Source organism: Chiloscyllium punctatum, chromosome 38, assembly GCF_047496795.1.
Source record: "Chiloscyllium punctatum isolate Juve2018m chromosome 38, sChiPun1.3, whole genome shotgun sequence".
NCBI classification, from domain to species: domain Eukaryota; kingdom Metazoa; phylum Chordata; class Chondrichthyes; order Orectolobiformes; family Hemiscylliidae; genus Chiloscyllium; species Chiloscyllium punctatum.
Genome location: NC_092776.1, coordinates 24,694,478 through 24,713,542, shown reverse-complemented (window position 1 = coordinate 24,713,542; position 19,065 = coordinate 24,694,478). Strand labels below are relative to the sequence as shown.

Here is a 19,065-nt window from a genome sequence, read left to right as displayed (position 1 = left end):
TTGACCATTCAGGAAGCTTTTGATCAATGAAACTAAAGAGCTTAGCCATGGCCAAGTGAGAGGCTGCAGTCCACGGGACTTCTTCTCAGAGCGTGATTTCAGCGTTGGCCAGTTTCTTAGGAGAAGCCTTCTCTGGTCTTGCACATTACTTATACCTGTCAGCCCTCACCACAGTTTCACAAAAGCAGTTACATTTTTTTCCTACTTTTTGTCAGAGGTTCAGTAATACAATTATGTTCATAATGGAAATGAGCTAGCACTAATCCATTTTCACCATTTTACATTAACACCCAAAACTTTAATTGATTTTTAAAAAGGCAACACTGTCCAAAATGGCTACTGTTATAAAAGACCTAAAAAAAAGGTAGCCCTCATAAAAAAAATAGAAAACCAGCTGCCTCAGAATTACCATTTTAATCAAGAAGCTCTGGCACTCTTGCATCTCTGATGATCTTTTGAGTTACTCATGCTTACATTATGACTTCTCATGCAGGAGACACAAGGATTCAGTTTGAAAGAAAGAAAGGGAGCTAGACTCCAAACATACAATTGAACCAAATTTCATGCAGGATTAAGTTATTTTTCAATAACTGGTCATTTTGATTTGACTAAGCAAGTGAGGAATTAAAATATATTTGAGTGTTTGAGTGTGAATATTTGAAAGGAATGTCGAATGTTACGCCATTGGTCACTTCTATTTCAGATCTCCAAGATTTGCAGTACTTTTGTTAGTCCACTTGCTGGTTTGTCCCATTTGAACTTTATATACTTGGTCATTTGAAAAGAGCTGTTTTTTACACCATTGCCTTTTTGATGGAGAAATCTTCAATCAAAACTTGAAAGTCTGTAAGCAATGAGATATGGGAGTTGGGATGTCATGTTGCGGTTGTACAGGACATTGGTGAGGCCTCTTCTGCAGTACTGTGCATAGTTCAGGTCACCCTGCTACAGGAAGGATAGTACTTTATTGGAGAGGGTTCAGAAAAGATTTATCAAGATGCTGTTGGAATGGAATGAAAGGCTTGGGTTATAAAGACGGGTTGGCATTTTTTCGCTGGAGCGTAGTTGGTTGAAGGGTGACTGTATAGAGGTTTATAAGATCATGAGGGGCATAGATAAGGTAAATAGCAAGGTAAAAATCTTTTCCCTAGAGTGGGGTGCTCAAAACTAAGGAACATATTTTTAATGTGAGAGGAGAAAGATTCAAAAAGGAGGAGCAACGTTTTTACACAGAATTCTTACACTGGGTTCATATGTGGAATGAACCGCCAGAGGAAGTAGTGGGTGCAACATTTCAAAAGACATTTGCATAAGGTTTACATAAAGATTTGTACCTCGGGTGCCAGTTGCCGTGGTCTTGGGTATGCTTGCCAAGCTGGGAAGTTGATTTGCAGATGTTTTGTCCCCTGTCTAGGTGCCATCTTCTGTACTTTTGAGCCTCCTGTGAAGTGCTGCTGTACTGTGTCTTCTGGAATTTATTTGGTTTCATTCCTGCTGCTTCCGGTTGTCAGATCCAGTTGCTCGTTGCAGTCGGTATTTTGGGTCTAGGTCAGTGTGTTTGTTGATAGAGTTCCTGGTTGAGTGCCGTGCCTCTAGAAATTCTCCTCCGTTCAGCTTGTCCAATGATTGTCATCTCAGTCAAATTTGTGGTCTTTGTCATCTGTGCATCTGTGGCTACTCGGGACAGCTAGTCGTGGCCTTTAGTTGTTGTTCATGGATGTGGATTGCTAGTTGTCTGCCTGTTTGTCTGATATGGCGTTTCGTGCATTCATCCATGGACTCCATCAATAAACACATTGATCTAGACCCAATATACTGACCACTGCAATGAACAACTGGAACTGGCAACTGGAAGTAGAAGAAATGAAACCAAATAAATTTCAGAAGACACAGTACAGCAGGCTTCACAGGAGGATCCAAAGCACTGAAGTTGTCTCCTGGACAGGAGATGAAACAACTGCAAATCAACTTCCCAGCTTGGTGATTACACCTACAATCATGGTAACATTTGCATAAGAACATGAAGAGAAAAGGTTTGGAGTGATATGGGCCAAACTCAGGCAAGTGGACCTAGTTTGGTTTGGGAACATATTCTACATACACTAGTTGGACTGAAGGGTCTGTTTCCATGTTGTGTGACTGTGACTCTGACTCTGGTTAATGGTCTTGTTGCTAACACATGCTTTGAGGTAAATGCTTTTAATCAAAGACACAACTATGTTTTAGAATGGTTTAGTTTTGTAATTTAAAATATGAAACAAGCCTACGGATGTATATGTGCGTATCATTGGAATTAGGTGGTATAGTGACTTTTGCATTCTTATAGTTGTTTTTACCTTTGTAGATGTAGTAGCTGGAACATTTAGGATAGCAGTAAATCACTAGAAGATGACACTACATGCTGTAAATTGATGCTTAATAATTGTTTATTGGTCCCACCTTACCTTGGCAAAGTTCCATGGAGTGATAAGTTCAAAGCATCAAACTTTTACAAAAGAGTGATTGGCGTGCCAAAAAAAAAATGAAGCAGGAGAAAGTAGGAAGTGCTGTTACTCAAATGACCAATGAGTAGTCATGGAGATACTACCTAGTAACTGAGATTGACACCATTGGAAGAGTCATTCGCTAACAAGCAATTTGCGATCACGACATCTCTGTCCACGGTGGCAGTGGCAAGCAAGAGTAAATAAGTGGTAGTTCTTAATAGTTGAATGAAAAATGAGGAAGATGAAATACAGAAGAAGAGGTTCAGTCAGTAGATCAGTAAACCTGTCCCCAGTCAACCAGTGTCACAATTGGCAGCATGAATGTGGTGGACTAAAAACAAAATTGCTTCATTATATAATATTTATTTTGTATTTGCTATGATAACTTATTTGTTAACAACTCACAGAAAACTTGTGAAAATATATTTGTATCTCTAATAGGTCTTTGAAACTAATCAAGACTGGTAAGCTTCTGGTTGGCTGTCCCAGTTAATCATTGTAATTTTCTTCAGTCTTTCAATTAAAGTTAAGTGTACCCAAAGATCTTCAATAACTTGCTTTGAGCCAACAAAATGAGCCAGCAACATGGACTGAAAGAGGGCAGAAGAAATGGACAAAGAGCTCCAAGAAGATGAGATGCCCAGCGCATGATACACAGTCAGAGGATCATTTCTTTGAGCATGTCTGTGCACTGGTGCTTCAGAAAGTTTAGGATTTCACAGCAGGTCTTTGCTGCCATCCGCACTTGGAGGGAACAACACCCACCTTGCAATGGGGCAGATGGCCACATAAAGCCAGTAACAAGGTTCTTGTCATTGGAGGCCCTTCTTCAGAGCTTTGCCTCCAAAGCCTCCAATGTTTCTTCCATGATATGACTGACCAGATATCTTACTGCATTTTGTAAAGTAGTTTCCGCAGGTATATCACTCCCTGTGGACTGTGTCTTGGACGTATCATTGAATGGGCATCATGCCCCTTGGATGCTGACTTTTAGCCTGGCATCTGCCCACATTTTTTTCTTCTTTCAAAAAGAAAAAATGCAGGAGGATTCCAAATGGGAGTCTTGTTGCTCTTGGTCTCATTGGTGAGAGAGTGGAAGGACCATAACAGTAGCAAGCAAACAAAAACAACTCAAACCAGTCCAGTTTTGATGGTTCACATTTCCCCTCAGAGCCACCTGTGTAGTTTGGAAGTGAAGTCATGTTCAGGAATGCCAGTTTCCTTATCTTGGTGAACCAGTTAGGTGTTTAGAATAAAAACAGTCTTCCTGGATACTTCCTGACTTTGGAATACAATGTGGGAAAGTGTGAGATTTTGCACTTTGGCAGGAAGAATAGAGACATGGGCTACTTTCTAAATGGGGAAAGGTTTTAGAAATCTGAAGCACAGAGGGATTTAAGAGTTCTAAGTCAGCATTCTCTTAAGGTTAATCTTCTGGTTCAAATGGGAGTTAGAAAGACAAATGGAATATTAGTTTTAATTGTGAGAGGGCTAGAATATAAGAACAGGGATGTGCTGTTGAGGCTGTGTAAGGCTCTGGTCAGACTACATTTAGAAAATTGTGAGCGGTTTTGAGCCTGGAAGAATGTCTTGACCCCTCAAGTGGTTTCAGAGGAGAAATACAAAAATGATCCCAGGGATGAAGGGCTTGTCATATGAGGGGTGTCTGTACTCAACAGAGTTTAGAAGGATGTAATTAAGAGTACTGAGTACAATTCTGGTCACCCTGCTATAGGAAGGATGTTATTCAGTTGGAAAGAGTGCAAAACATATTTACAAGGATGTTACCAAGACTGAAGGGCTTGAGTTATAAGGAGAGGCTGGATAGGCTGGGATTGGTTTCCCTTGGAGTGCAGGAGGCTGATGGGAGATCTTGCAGAGGTTTATAAAATCATGAGGGGCACAGATAAGGTGACTGGTTAAGGTACTTTCCCTGGGGTGGGGGGAATCCAAAACGAGTAGGCATAAGTTTAAGGTGAGAGGGTAAAGATTTAAAAGGGGCAACGTTTTCACAAATAAGGGGGGAATATATGGATGAGCTGCCAGACGAAATGGTAGAGGTGATAACAATTACACCATTTAAAAGACATCTGGACAGGTACATGGACAGGGAAGGTTTCAAGGGATATGGGTCAAATGCAGGCAAATAGGACTAGTTGAGTTCGGAAACCTGATCAGCATAGATGGGTTAGGCCAAATGGTCTGTTTCCATTCTGTATGACTGTTTAACTCTGTGATGACAGGGAAGTCACATTCAAGTTTACAGAATACCGAGAGGCTTGGATTGAGCAGACGTGGAGAAGATGTTCCTCAGAGTGAAGGGATGACCATTGGAACTGAGATGAGGATGTCTTCGGTCAGAGGGTAGTGGATCTATAGAAAGCATTGCCAGAGAAGGCTGTGGAGGCCGAGTCTCTGGGAATATTTAAGACAGAGATAGATAGACATTTGATTTGTAAGAAGCTCAAAGGTTACAGGGAGAAGGCAGGAGAATGGGGTTGACTAACATATTAGACATGATCAAAGAGTGGAGCCCATTCGATGAGCCAAGTGGCTAAATTCTGCTGCTGTATCTTATGGTGTTGTGGTCTGAACCCCCTGCTGGCCTAGCTAGTGACATCCTCATCCTGTGAATGATTTTTTAAAAAATCAAGAGTGTATTGGACGGGTATTTAAATAGACAGGGAAAAAGCTAAATATTATCACCAAACCAAATGCTCAGACAGCTTGTGACCTTCTTCTGCGCTGTAACAATCCTGTGATTCTGAGTTCCTCCTGTTTCAAGTCCTTCTTACCGTAGTATAGGACAACTAGAGCACTTAGTACAAAGCTCATAATAATTACACATTCACAGTAGCAATTTCAGGCAATAGAGTTATACAGCATGGAAACAGACCCTTCGATCCAACCAGTCCATGCCAACCATAATCCCAAACTAAACTAGTCCCACCTGCCTGTGTTTGGCTCATATCCCTCCAAACATTTTGTATCTTTGTACTTATCTAAAAGTATTGTAAACATTGTAACTGTAACCGCATCTACCACTTCCTTGAGAACCATTCACTGTGTAAAACAATTGCCCTCTTGACTTCTTAAATCTTTCTCCTCTCACCTTTGAAATATGCCCCTCATCTTGAAATCCCCCAGCTTAGGCAAAATACACCTGCTATTTACTTTATCTATACCCCTCATGATTTTATAAACCTCTATAAGGTCACCCCTCAACCTCCTATGCTTTCGCGAAAATATTCCCAGACTATCCAGCCTCTCCTTTTAACTCAAACCCTCCACTCCTGACAATATCCTGGCAAATCTCTTCAGAACCCATTCCAGCTTAATAATATCCTTCCTATCACAGGGTGACCAGAACTGGACATAGTATTCCAGAAGATGCCTCACCAACATCCTACACAACCTCAACATGATGCCCCAGCTCCTATACTCAAAGGTCTGAGTAATGAAGGCAAGCGTGCTAAACCCCATCTCTATGTGACGCAAACTTCAAAGAATTATATACCTGAAGCCCTGGGTCTCTCTGTTATACAACACTACCCAGGGTCCTACCATTAATTGTATAAGCCTTACCCTTGTTTGTTTCACCAAAATGCAATACTTTGCATTTATCCAAATTAAATTCCGTCTACCATGCATTGACTCAGTTGATTATCTTTTTGCAATCTTCTTTACTGTCCATAGTTGATAGTTTGTAGCAATAGTTGATCAGCTGTGAGTGAAACTGTTTGTAATTGTACTGTTTCTAATTGTAAATCTAGTAAAGAAAAAACAGTCTGCAATCACAGTTTCAGTAAAGCAGTCATTGCTTCAATGTCATTGTTATATGCAGTTTGGACATAGATGGTGCATATCAAGTGGACATCTTGTGAAATATGAAATGCTAGTTAGGTCACCAAAACAAAACTTGACAATACTGACACATGGACTCAACTGTAACATTAATAAAGCATTTCATTGAAACTGCAATTTGTAGCATGCAATAAAATTATTTAAGTATGTTCTGACATACTTAGAACACTGCTGTAGTAATGCCACAAATATTCACCAAATTAAAAGAATTCTTTCATTTTATTTCCACTTAGGAATCTGGATGATGACAACCAACCTTGGTGTTTTTATCAGAATGCAACTGGAAATCCGCATTCTGACTTTTGTGCTGTTACCTGTTGCTCAAACAGTATGTACCTTTTACTGCATTATAAGGAATCCAGAACAGTTTCAGGATGCAACTGAGACTACAGCAATAATATTCAAAGCTAAATACGAACAGAGATAAACAATAATTAAAGATCAATCACACTAAAAATGTAATCTACAGAGCACCTAATTGTGACAGCAAGGTGAATGGAAAAATATGTAGAAAATTACAGAAGAGAAAAGCAGCCATGAAAGATTTCAACTACCCTATTATTAATTAGATAAAAGACGTTAGAGAAGATTCACTATTAGATACAATAATGAGAAATGCACGGAAAGAGGTAAGAGAGGTAAAATAAATGTGATATTGATTATAATATAAGCCACCTTAACTTTCTGATAGAAAAAGACATAAATGTGTCAAAAACACATTAGTGGATTGGAGAATAAAACAGATTTTCAAAGGCTAGAAAACTGGAAATAGAACTTGCAGAAAATAAGATGGACAAAAGTATTGGCAAAGATTGATGTAGAAGAACAATGTGAGCCATTTAAAAAGTTATCCAACAGAGTGCAGGAAAAAATATATTCTTCAAAAATGAAAGAACAGACAAAAGACTGAGATTCAGTGGGTGAATATACATATAAGGCAACAACTTATGGTTAGGAAAGAGACAGACATTAAATATAAAATTAAAAATTACACAACACCAGGTTATAGTCCAACAGGTTTACTTGGAAGTACTAGCTTTCGTAGTGCTGCTCCTTCATCAGGCAGCTGTGGAGCAGGACCAGAAGACACAGAATTAAATACACAGATATCTGAGGATACAGCTGAGGAGTGTTGTCCCAGTCAAAGTGGTGCCCTTCCTCATCTATATGTAAGGATACTAGTGATAGTGGGTCATGTCTTTTTGTGGCTAGTTGGTGTTCATGTATCCTGGTGGCTAGTTTTCTGCCTGTTTGTCCAATGTAGTGTTTGTTACAGTTCTTGCAAGGTATTTTGTAAATGGTGTTTGTTTTGCTTGTTGTCTATATAGGGTCTTCTAAGTTCTTTAGCTGCTGTTTTAGTGTGTTGGTAGGTTTGTGGCCTACCATGATGCCAAGGGTTCTGAGTAGTCTGGCAGTCATTTCTGAGATGTCTTTGATGTAGGGGAGGGTGGCTAGCGTTTCTCGGCGCATTTTGTCTGCTTGTTTGGGTTTGTTGCTGAGAAATCGGCGGACTGTGTTCATTGGGCATCTGTTCTTTTTGAATATGCTGTATAGGTGATTTTCCTCTGTTCTTCGTCATTCCTCTGAGCTGCAGTGTGTGGTGGTTCATTGAAATAAGGTTCTAATGCAGCTTTGTTTGTGAGTGTTGAGATGATTGATTCTGTAGTTTAGTATTTGGTCAGTACGTGTTGTTTTCCTGTAGACGCTGGTTTGAAATTCCCCATTGACTGTTTGCTCTACTGTGACATCTAGGAATGGCAGTTTGTTGTTGCTTTCCTCCTCTTTTGTGAATTTTATGCCAGTAAGGGTATTATTGATGGTCTTGAATGTTTCCTCTAATTTGTTTCATTTAGTGATGACAAAGGTGTCATCCACATAGCGGACCCAAAGTTTGGGTTGGATGGGTAGCAGAGCTGTTTCATGGAATCTTTGTATTACTGCCTTTGCTAAGAACCGTGATATCAGAGATCCCATGGGTGTTCCATTGGTTTGTCTGTAGTGCTAGGACAAGCCAAACAGAACATGCACGAGAGTTCCTAGAAGCATGGCATTCCAACCGGAACTCTACCAACAAACACGTCGACTTGTATCCTAAATACCACCCTCTGAGGAAAAGACCCGGAAATGACATAACCACAGGAAATGACATAACCACAGGAAATGACATCACCAACTCAAGGAAACGTAACCACATAAATAGAAAGCAGGTCATAACAAAAGTGCTTCACTGGAGGCTCACTGATAATGTTACCTAGTATGGTGATGAAATGTCTGAAAATAAACTTGCCAGCTCAGCGAGCAAACTTACATCCAGAACTGCAACCTGAGCTACAAATCTTCTCCAAACTCGTTAGCACCATAGGTATTGACTGAAGGTTAGCAGAAATAGTAAATGGTTGTATTGCTTCAAGATTTGTCAGGGAGATTGGACATGACATTGACATTGAAAATGATCAGTGAGATAAGTGCAATTAAAACAAAATGAACAGTCTGAGCATACTAAACAAACTAAAAGCATTTAAAAACCCTGTTCCAGATGGATTGTACCTATGTATTCTTAAAGAAATATAGGAAAAATTGCAGATTCATCACTAAATAACTAGAAAAAGGTGCAGTGCTACACAACTGAGGGATAATCAATGTCATTCTTATATTTACAAAAAGCAACAGGAAATGCCAAGGGACTTATAGATCCATTACCTTAACATCAATGGTAGGAAAATGTTACTCCTACTAAAATACAGAATAGAACAGTGAGATATTAAAATAAATGATAACCAGTAGGCTCAAATAAAGGAACCTGGCTTGACCAATCTTATTGAATGTTTTGAGGTGGTAACCGAGAAAGAAGAGAATGGGAATTGAACTGGGAAAGAAGAATAGGAATGTGATTTATTGAGATTTCCCAAAGGCCTTCAATAAGGTGCCCCATAATCAGCTAATGAATGAGAGAAGGTGGTGTCAGGAGACTGGTGGCAGAGTGGATTGCTGGCAGGTTCAAAGACAGAAAACAAGTAGTAGGGGCATATTTAACTTCCTTATTTAGTAGCTGCTTTCAGACTTATTGTGGGATTTTGACACAAATGTGTCACGTTTAAAACTTTAGCTTGAACTTCATCCTTATGACTGTACAGGTAGAAGATCCTTTATTCGAAATGCCATGGACCAGCTGTTTTTTGAAATTTGGAATTTTTCGGTTTTCAGAATAGTGACAGTGTAATGGTGAATTTTTTAAAAAATCTTACCGGAGAAGCAGACTTCTAAACAAGAACATGTTTCGCCACGAACCTGCCCCCACCCCCCACCCCCACCATGTCGCATCTGAGTGACCCGCATTAAGTGGGTGTCGAGTTGGGGGTGTTCATAGAGAAACTCCAGGCCTGTCGGTGCTTGGCTACGCGCCCCCACCCCCCCCCAAACATCATATCTGAGTGACACGCATCGAGGGGGTGTCGAATTGGGTTAACTGTTTGCACACCAAACAACCTTGTTAATGAGAAAAAACTTCACAAAAACTTTTGGATTTCGGAGCTTTTTGGTTTAAAGGATAAAGGATCTTCTACCTGTATGTTTACTGTGACGTTTTTGTTGTAACCATCTTGGGTTGGACATTACATGGCCCTTCTGGATGTGTTTCTGGTAGAGGGGCATGTAAGTTACCAAGGGAAGGTAGCCCAACTGCTTTCAAGCTCACTCCTACCATACCTAGAGTGGGTAAGGACCCAAATTTGCACCAGAAACAAATAAATGATTAAGGTTCAATTGAATATGTTAAAAGCTAAAGCTACCCTGCCCGACATAATAACAGGGTTGTGCTGCCCGTGGAGTGGACCCTTCTTTTGTTTTATATAGAACATAGAACATTACAGCGCAGTACAGGCCCTTCGGCCCTCGATATTGTGCCAACCTGTGAAACCAATTTAAAGCCCACCTAACCGACACTACTCCATTATCATCCATACGTTTAAATGCCCTTAACGTTGGCGCATCTAATACTGTTGCAGGCAGGGCATTCAAGAACCTACCTCTGACATCTGTCCTATATCTATCACCCCTCATATAAAGCTATGTCCCCTCATTCTAGCCATCACCATCGGAGGAAAAGGACTCTCACAGGATACCATATTTAATCCTCTGATCATCTCAAATGTCTCTATTAAGTCACCTCTCAACTTTCTTCTCTCGGACGAAACAGCCCCAAGTCCCTGAACCTTTCCTCATAAGACCTTCCCTCCATACCAGGCAACATCCTGGTAGATCTCATCTGCACCCTTTCCAATGCTTCCACATCCTTCCTATTATGTGACAACCAGAACTGTACACAATACTCCAAGTGTGACTGCAACATGACCTCATGGTTCCGAAACTCAATCCTTTTACTGAATGGTTATAAGTTTGTAAATGTTCAGTAAGGAGAGGTCACACCATCTTTGGAGGGAGCCCTGTGTGTACATTGGGGCCAGAAGATAGTGCTCTGCACTCCTTCCTTCAGCACCCCATTAAACTCAAATTCCCCCACCCCTTTACCGAACACCCCACACTCATGTGCTTACTCACCTGGGTCTGAGGTTTTATGGGACTATCATCCTGTGACTCGGTGAGGTATCAACAGCACCTACAATGGAGTTTGTATGCTGCCAGGAATGCTGGAGGGCAGGCAATTTGAGACGGTGAAACTTCCTGTCACACAGTGGTGGAAATCCCACTCTAGACGAATTGAGCCCATCCACAATACATTGTCCACTGCCCCACAAGGCAGGCTTGTTCAGAGTCTCACAGCTGGTTTACAACTTCTGCCTCATGTGCAGCACAAATACTTTTCATCTGTCAACAATGTCATAGAGTTTTCACTCGTTATGCTTGATATAATGATGAAGTTCCCAGCAGCAGAGATAAGACTCTATATTGTTCAAATGAAGTCATTAAACCTAGTTAGTCTAATGCTTTCATTGACATGGCAACAGTAGGTGAGTCAGCTTAACTTCAGTGGTGGAGGAATGTCTACAAACCATAATTTAGAGTTGAATTAATATTCACATGGACAAAGTGGGCACACTGAGGAGAGCAAGTGCAGGATCTCAGGACTGGGGAGGGGGAAGGGACCTGAGAGATAAATAGGGGTGTGGGGTGGAGTGGGGCTGATAGGAAGGCAGGTGGGATGGCAGTAGATGGATGCAGATAGGAGGTGACTGTGATAGATCAGTGGGGAGGATGGAGTGGACAGGTGGGAAAATTGACAGGTAGGACAGGTCATGAAGGCGATGCCGAGTTGGAGGGTTGGATCTGGTATGAGATGAAGTTAAGGGGATATCAGGCTCAACTAACTTATTGGAGGTTTACTGGGAGGTAGCAAAATCAAAAATTGCTGGAGAAACTCAGCAAACTGGCAGCATCTGTGGAGAGAAAGCAGAGTCAACAGTTTGGGTCCAGTGACTCTTCAGCAATTTCTATTTTTGTTTCAGATTTTCAGCATCTGCAGTTCTTTGCTTCATTTTTGTTTATTAAGAGGTGCAGTCGGTTCTGCTATTACATTGTAGTTCCGTTCTTATGCAACTTTGTGTTATAAGAAACCTGCATAATAGCAGCACCATTTAAACTAATGAGGCTGAAATTGTGCTATAACCAATACATGCTTTAATAGTTTGCTCTATAGAATAATTTGCTCTATAGGTTCATCAATCGTGTTATAGTGAATTTGCATTAACAAATCACGTGTTATAGCAGAACAACCTGTAATTGAAAAAGGTGATGAACATAAAACTCTTGATCTGACGTACTTTATATTCCAAAAGGGTTTGATACAGAGCTGCACACAATGGTCTTGTGAGCAAAGTTAGAGGGCATTGATTAAAAGGGGTGCTAACAATGTGGACACAAAATTGGATGATTGATAGGAAACAGAAGATAATGGTTAATAGATGCATTTCAGGCTGGAGGTAGTTTGTGGTGGAGTACATCACAGCTGTTACTCATGATTTGGAGATGCCGATGTTGGATTGGGGTGGACAAAGTTAAAAATCACACAACACCAGGTTATGGTCCAACAGGTTTATTTGGAAGCACTAGCTTTCCGAGCACTGCTTCTTCATCAGGTGATTTCCCAATATATTCAAGGTCCAATGTCAATGACCGTAATTTCCCCTTCCACGTGATCAACAATGCCCTCCATTGCATCTCCTCCACTTCCTGCACCTTTGTCTTCAAACCCCAACCGAAACAAGGGTAGAATCCCCACGATTCTCTGGATAAAGTGCCATTTTCACCACCCACCGTAGACCCCACAACCAAACATATATTTCCTCCTACACCAATATGCGTTCTGCAGAGACCATTCCCTCCTCAACTTCTCATTAGGTCCACACTCACTGCCAACCCAGCCTCTACATCTGACACCATCTCCTGCTGCCGGATGAGTGCCCACACCTCCCCCTCACCTCTGTCCAATGTCCTAAAAGATCATTTAAAATTCAGCAGAAATTTTCCTGCACATCCTAACACCTCATTTACTGCATCTGTTGCTCTCGATGTGGTCTCCTCTACATTGGGGAGACAGGACACCAATTCGCGAAGTCGTTTGGGGAATATCTCTGGGACCCACGCACCAAACAATCCCACTGCCTTGTGACCAACCGCTTCAACTGCCCCTCCCACTCCCCGAAAGAAATGAAAATCCTGGGCCTCCTCCATTGCCAAATCGAAGCCATCGATCAACTGGAGGAAGAACACCTCCTCTTCTGCCTCGGGACCCTACAACCACACGGGCATCAACATTGACTTCAGCAGTTTCCAAATCTCCCCAGATCCCACCTCATCCCAAATCCAATCCTCCAACTCGGCACCATCCTCATGACCTGTCCTACCTGTCAATCTTCCTTCCCACCTATCCACTCCATCCTCCCCACTGACCTATCACAGTCACCTCCTACCTGCATCCACCTATCACTATCCCATCTGTCTTCCCCTCAGCCCCATCCCACCCTACTCCCACTCAGCCCCCTTCCCCCTCCCGAGTCATGATGAAGGGCTTATGCCCAAAACCTCGACTCACTTGCTCCTCAGATGCTGACTGATCTGCTGTGGTTTTTCCAGTGCCGCATTTTTCGATTCTGACTCTCCAGCATCTGCAGTCCTCACTTTCTCCTTTTCCCAATATATGTTAATGATCAGGACCTTCTGTACAGAGGACAATTTCAAAGTTTGCAGTCAATGCAACACTTGGAAATGCTGTAAACTATTAGGAGGACAACACAGTACTTCAAAAGAATGTGGTTGGATTGGCAGAATGGGTAGATAGATAGCAGGCGAAATTAATTGTGGAAAAGTTTGAAATGCTGCATTTTGCCAGAAACAACTTGTAGAGACAAGAAAAAAAAGAGTGTTACCCCAAAGGGTATGCCGAGCAGAGAGACCTAGACAAATATGTGTATAAGTCATTGAAGGTGGCTGTATAGATGGAGAGTGCAGTTAGTAACAAAAACAGTACCCTAGGCTTCATTAATAGGGACATAGAATACAACAGGGGAGAGGTTATTCTGAATCTTTTTAAAACACTAGTTAGACATCAGATGGGGTACAGTTTTGGGTACGGCACTATAGGAAGAATGTGAATTAATTGGAGAGAGTGCGGAAGAGAGATATCAGAATGGTTCTGTCAACGAGAACATGAGAAATTGGAGCTGGTTTTCTCAGAGAAGAGGAGGATTCATTGGAGTTTTCAAAATACTGAGGGATCTGGATAGAGTGGATAGGGAGAAAGTGTGCCTGCTAATAAAAAATATAAGAGGATATAGATATACATGAATTTACAAAAAAAACACTGTGATGTCAAAAATAATTTGCAGCAAGTAATTAGGGTCCGGAATACACTGCCTAGAAGTGTGGTACAGGTGGGATCTCAAAGCATTCAAGAAGGTATTGGTTGACTATTTGGATTAGAATAATATGTTAGGGTCCCAGGGAAAAGGCAGGAGAATGGCAGTTAACCATGCTGCACATTTAGAGAGCAGATGCAGACACAATGGGCCAAATGGCCTCCTTCTGCACCAATTCTGAGATTCTGTGACTTGGCAGCAGGAATGGAGAAAACTCATGCATTGGCAATTTTATGTGCAATTTCTTCAACTATTAACTGACAGCTTTGAGGAGTGTTACTGTATGATTGTTTCATACAAGGACTTGCATTTGAAGTAAATAACATTTTAAGCCAACCCTAACTCCTCAACCATAATTGCCCTTGAGAAGATGGGGAGCTGTCTTCTGAAACCACTGTCATCCATGTGGTGGAGATCAATGTGTACATCCATTGTGCTTTTCTTCTGCAGCAACTTGATACAACTGGGTGGCAGGCTGCACCATTTCAGACGACATTTAACAGTCAATCATATTGCTATTTATCTTGACCATAGCAGGTGAGGATGACAGATTTTCTTTCTTGAAGTGAATGGTTCATGCAACAATGCTGTAGTTTCCAGATTATTAGTGGGACAAGCACTTTATTCCAGCCATATCAATTAAAATCAATTTCCAAGAAATTGGCAGTGATAGACACAACTCACGTCTCTGGAGTGTTAGTCTGATCCTCTGGATTGTACTTGAAGCACTTGTCTAGATGGAAAACATACCTCCGAGTTTAGCTTCACTTATTGTAGTATCCTCAAAGGTAACCATAACCATCAGTTTTGTTATTCTATTCTTTCTGAAGCACTTGCAGTCTAGCTTATATTAATGTTACTTGTTACTGGGTTTAGGTATTGAATTAAAGTTATATTTTCACCTCCACTATTTGAACGATAAACTGGTGAAGTTATAAAACTGACTTAATTTAAATCGTACTAAAATCAATGGAATGAAAATTGAGCTGTTTCTATAATAGTTGGATGAACTCCTTTCTCAGTCAATAAATGAATGAAAACTAAGCCATCTAGTCATATTATTGTCACAAGCTCACCACCAGAAGTTTTAAGTATTTTCATGGAGTTGTCCACCAATTCCACACTGAAATGCATGTTCTCAAAGCTCTGTATAATATCCCATACCAAGATGGAGTTGTATGCACCCACACTTTCCTTGTTGTGATAACTATTTTCATTGCTCCATTCAGCTTTGTGCATGATGGATGATATTGTTAAGTCAGCGATACCGCTCATGATTATATTCTACCTTGCTTTCGTCCCAGTTGTCTGATAGCTCGTTCACCAGAGTTCAGTGCTGGCAACAAGATATTTTCAACCCAATTATCTTTACTTTCTACCACTCCAACAGATTGTTCATGTATAGTTCACTTGAATGTTTTTTTCCCTTGATGATCACTATTTTCCACAAAATACCGATGGTATAGGCATCATTTGCTTGGGAAAGGTACTTTTGTCTGATCAACTCAGTTCTGGCACATTTGTAGCATTTACAGCCTGGCAGTTCTCCCTCCTCAATGCCACATCTGTCCAACTGATTATCATCACTGCCTGTGCTTGAAATGTTGCACTTTCCTGTCTGTGTGTTTTATTGAATTCACAGATACCATGACTTGTTGCTGTCTCGTTGAATAAACATGCTTTGATAGTGAGATACCCTTCAATCTTTTCCATTACAATGCCAGGCTTTTAGATTTCATTTTCTGTCAGGGTGAATGTGACAAAATGCTTTCCGTTATTAACCAAGCAATAAATCAATGCACTTACTTGTCTAATTTCCACTCTCTGCCAATCTTGACACAACATAATAGCGTTCACTATGTAATTTTCAAGTTGGCCCTTCTTCAAATTTGGCAAAGCATAAACAACTGTAAGAGCAACCTCCATCATATTTAGTTTTGCTTGGCACTCAAATCCCTTGTTAAAATGTCTTAATGAAATTCCATTCAAATCACAAGAACCTTTGACTTCCCTCTTCTCTTGCCTCCTGAGAACACTTCAACATTTTGTTTTTCAGTCTCAGTGAATATACTTGAACTGCAGACAACATATAAGACTTTTGGGCAGCTTAATTGAATTTGGCTACACAGCAGAAAATGTTTGACTTTATTAGCAGGATTCTGACAGATTGATCCATTTCTGCAACCATCTTCCTACATCTTTCATCAGTTCAGACCAGTCCTGTTGTAATTTGTGATGACTTTGGTCCCTCTGCATACACTGCCCTCATGTTGGGGAAGGGCATGATGCCAAAGATATGTGAGTAATCTATTGGCGGATGGATTGTCAAACTGAAATGAGGCCCCATGCACCCCTTTCAGCACTGATATATGCAGCCATGAAGGCAGCAGGATGTGTCTGCCTGGTTCCAAGTGGGACTTGCATTGCTTAAACTGCTAAATGGCTTCAACTGTGCTGGAATAGAAGCTGAGAGTTCAACCATCAGACACTGCATCATGGGTGAATCCACATGTTTTCTAATGGAGTTGGCCACTGATTCCACACAGTAAAGGATGGCTGCAATACTCTGCCAAATGCCTTAAGTCAAGTTGGAGCTGGATTCATCCTTGGTCTTCCATGAGGTTTAGAGGTATCTGACAGATCGACTAAAGTACTGATATTTTCTCTGTATATCTCTGGCAGCCCCTTGTAGCCACCAGTTAATACACTGGCACTGAGGTACCAGTAGAATCTGCACATGCTCAGTTACTGAGCACGAGTGGGCTGCAGTTAGACCAGGGGAAAATGAGCATCTGGGTGCCTGTTGTCTACAGGGTGAGATGGTACATGATTCTGCTGCACAGGGCTTAGATGAGGACATTGATGGAGAAGTATATAGAAAGAGGCATCTAAGAATTTTGGAGCAGGCCTTTTTGTCTATCCAGCCAGTTTTTAAACTTAGTTCCAGTCTTCCACTCTCCTTGAATTAGTTTCAGCTCCTGTTCTGGCCAGAATGCACCTACACTTTAAGAGATAGAGTTTAGTTTAAAGTGATTCAGGGACTTAAGTGCTGCTAGCTCTTCATAAACTGGGCCCCTACCTGAGGTGTGTAAAACCTTCAACACTGGGCTTCACAATACATCCTTTATCATGATAAGACATCTCAAAGTTCCTATTGGTATCAATTTGAACAGACATGGTTATGTCCATTATAGGATCTCCAGAATTTAAACCTCACCATATCTTTTCCATTCTACATCTGGAATCAATATCTGCTAACTCTATGCCATTTTAGTGCTAAAATAAATTGAATTATCTGATTATTTAAACGAAGCAGTATAAATAACAAAAAACAGTTATGCTAAAAAAGTGAACTTAAATAATTTGAATTAACTTTCCCAGAAATTTACTGCAATGTTTGTTGTGTATATGTTTTACTGTTCTAATCATCTTTGCAGTATTGTTGTTGTTTTGCACAAGTGGCACATTGAACTTTTTACTTTGTTACAGGTTCAGGAGAACAGTTGTCTGACGAGGAATCTGAATGTGAAGCTGTCAGCATTCAAGACAATGGCAGGAGTGAACATGGACAATTGCTTGGGATATTCTATGGTGCAAAGACTATTGCTGAAGACCATCCTTGGCAAGCATCCATCCAATTACGGCGAAGACACATCTGTGGAGGATCTTTAATCCATCCATGTTGGGTTCTAACAGCAGCACATTGTGCTCATGGGTACGTGCTTTAATTATCGAATAAATTGCAGAAATTCTACAGCAAATATCAGTTAATTCCAAACTGAGCATGGAAAGGTTATCCAGGGATCTGACAGAAAAGGTTTTTCAAAGTGTCATTATTATTTTCATAATCAATAACAACTCTTAACCCATTTTAAAGTCTAAAGGTCTGATATTCCCTCTTAGCCCAGGCATGTCTCAAATCTTCCTGTTGGGTGGTGGATAGGCAAAGACTAGTACCTTTCTGCTAAATAGAAATAGCTATTCCATACTTCTTCCTTTTCATCATCAACCCATCCTGCTATTGCTGAAATTGATTTGCAGAAAATGAAGGCAAATGTTAACTGAACTCAAGGAGACGGAGAGGTAAGTGAGAGACTGGGCTAATGCAATGTTTCATAGGAATGGTTGTCATAGTATAGATGTTATATTATATTTTATTATACTATAATATAATATATAATATATTTCAGTTAACACTAGCCTACAACAAGAACAGAATAGCTCCCTAGGAGCACGTTCCAAACCAACAACTACTACCATCTAGAAGGTCAGGGAAAGCAGATACATGGTAACACAACCATCTTCAAGTTCAATTCAAATCTACACAATATCTTGACTTGGAAATATATTGCCATTCCTTCATTGTTGCCAGGTTAAACTCCTGTAATTCTTTCCCTAACAGCATTGTGAATGCATCTACACCTTATGGACTGCAACAGATGAAAAAGGTTGCTCTTAACCACTTTCGTAAGAGTGATTAGGCCAAAAATGCTGTCTCGTCCTGTGAAGCTCACATCCCCGAATGAAGAAAAAACTCAGTTCCTACTCCTCTTGAGGCATATACTTGTAAGATGGCGATGTCTTCATTGGCTGTCTGCCTTTTGCGGGCATTATGTGACATTTTATTATGTAAGAGGATTGAATATGTCAAAGGGATGTCAGCTGTTGAGGAATGTCAGCCCAGTGTTATTGGAGAGATGAAATGAAAAGTTCAGAAGTATAGCCCCTCAAAGTGGAGAGAAGTGCAGGGGTGGATTATGCTGTGCTTACATTGAAGTGCTTGTCTGTTGCAGGCAAGCGTCTTGGCCACCTATCTTATATCTAAAAACTATGGAGGTTAGCAC

General features: G+C 40.7%; 1 protein-coding gene across 2 annotated transcripts in view; it reads left to right on the top strand.

Moving 5' to 3' along the window:
• Positions 1-19,065, top strand: part of LOC140463455 (hyaluronan-binding protein 2-like) — a 57,352-nt gene that overhangs the window by 31,889 nt on the left and 6,398 nt on the right. For both annotated transcript variants that reach the window (XM_072557394.1, XM_072557393.1), the window contains 2 exons: positions 6,584-6,678; positions 17,711-17,936. In XM_072557394.1, coding sequence (XP_072413495.1) covers positions 6,584-6,678; positions 17,711-17,936 — 321 coding nt within the window. The remainder of the gene's footprint in view (positions 1-6,583; positions 6,679-17,710; positions 17,937-19,065) is intronic.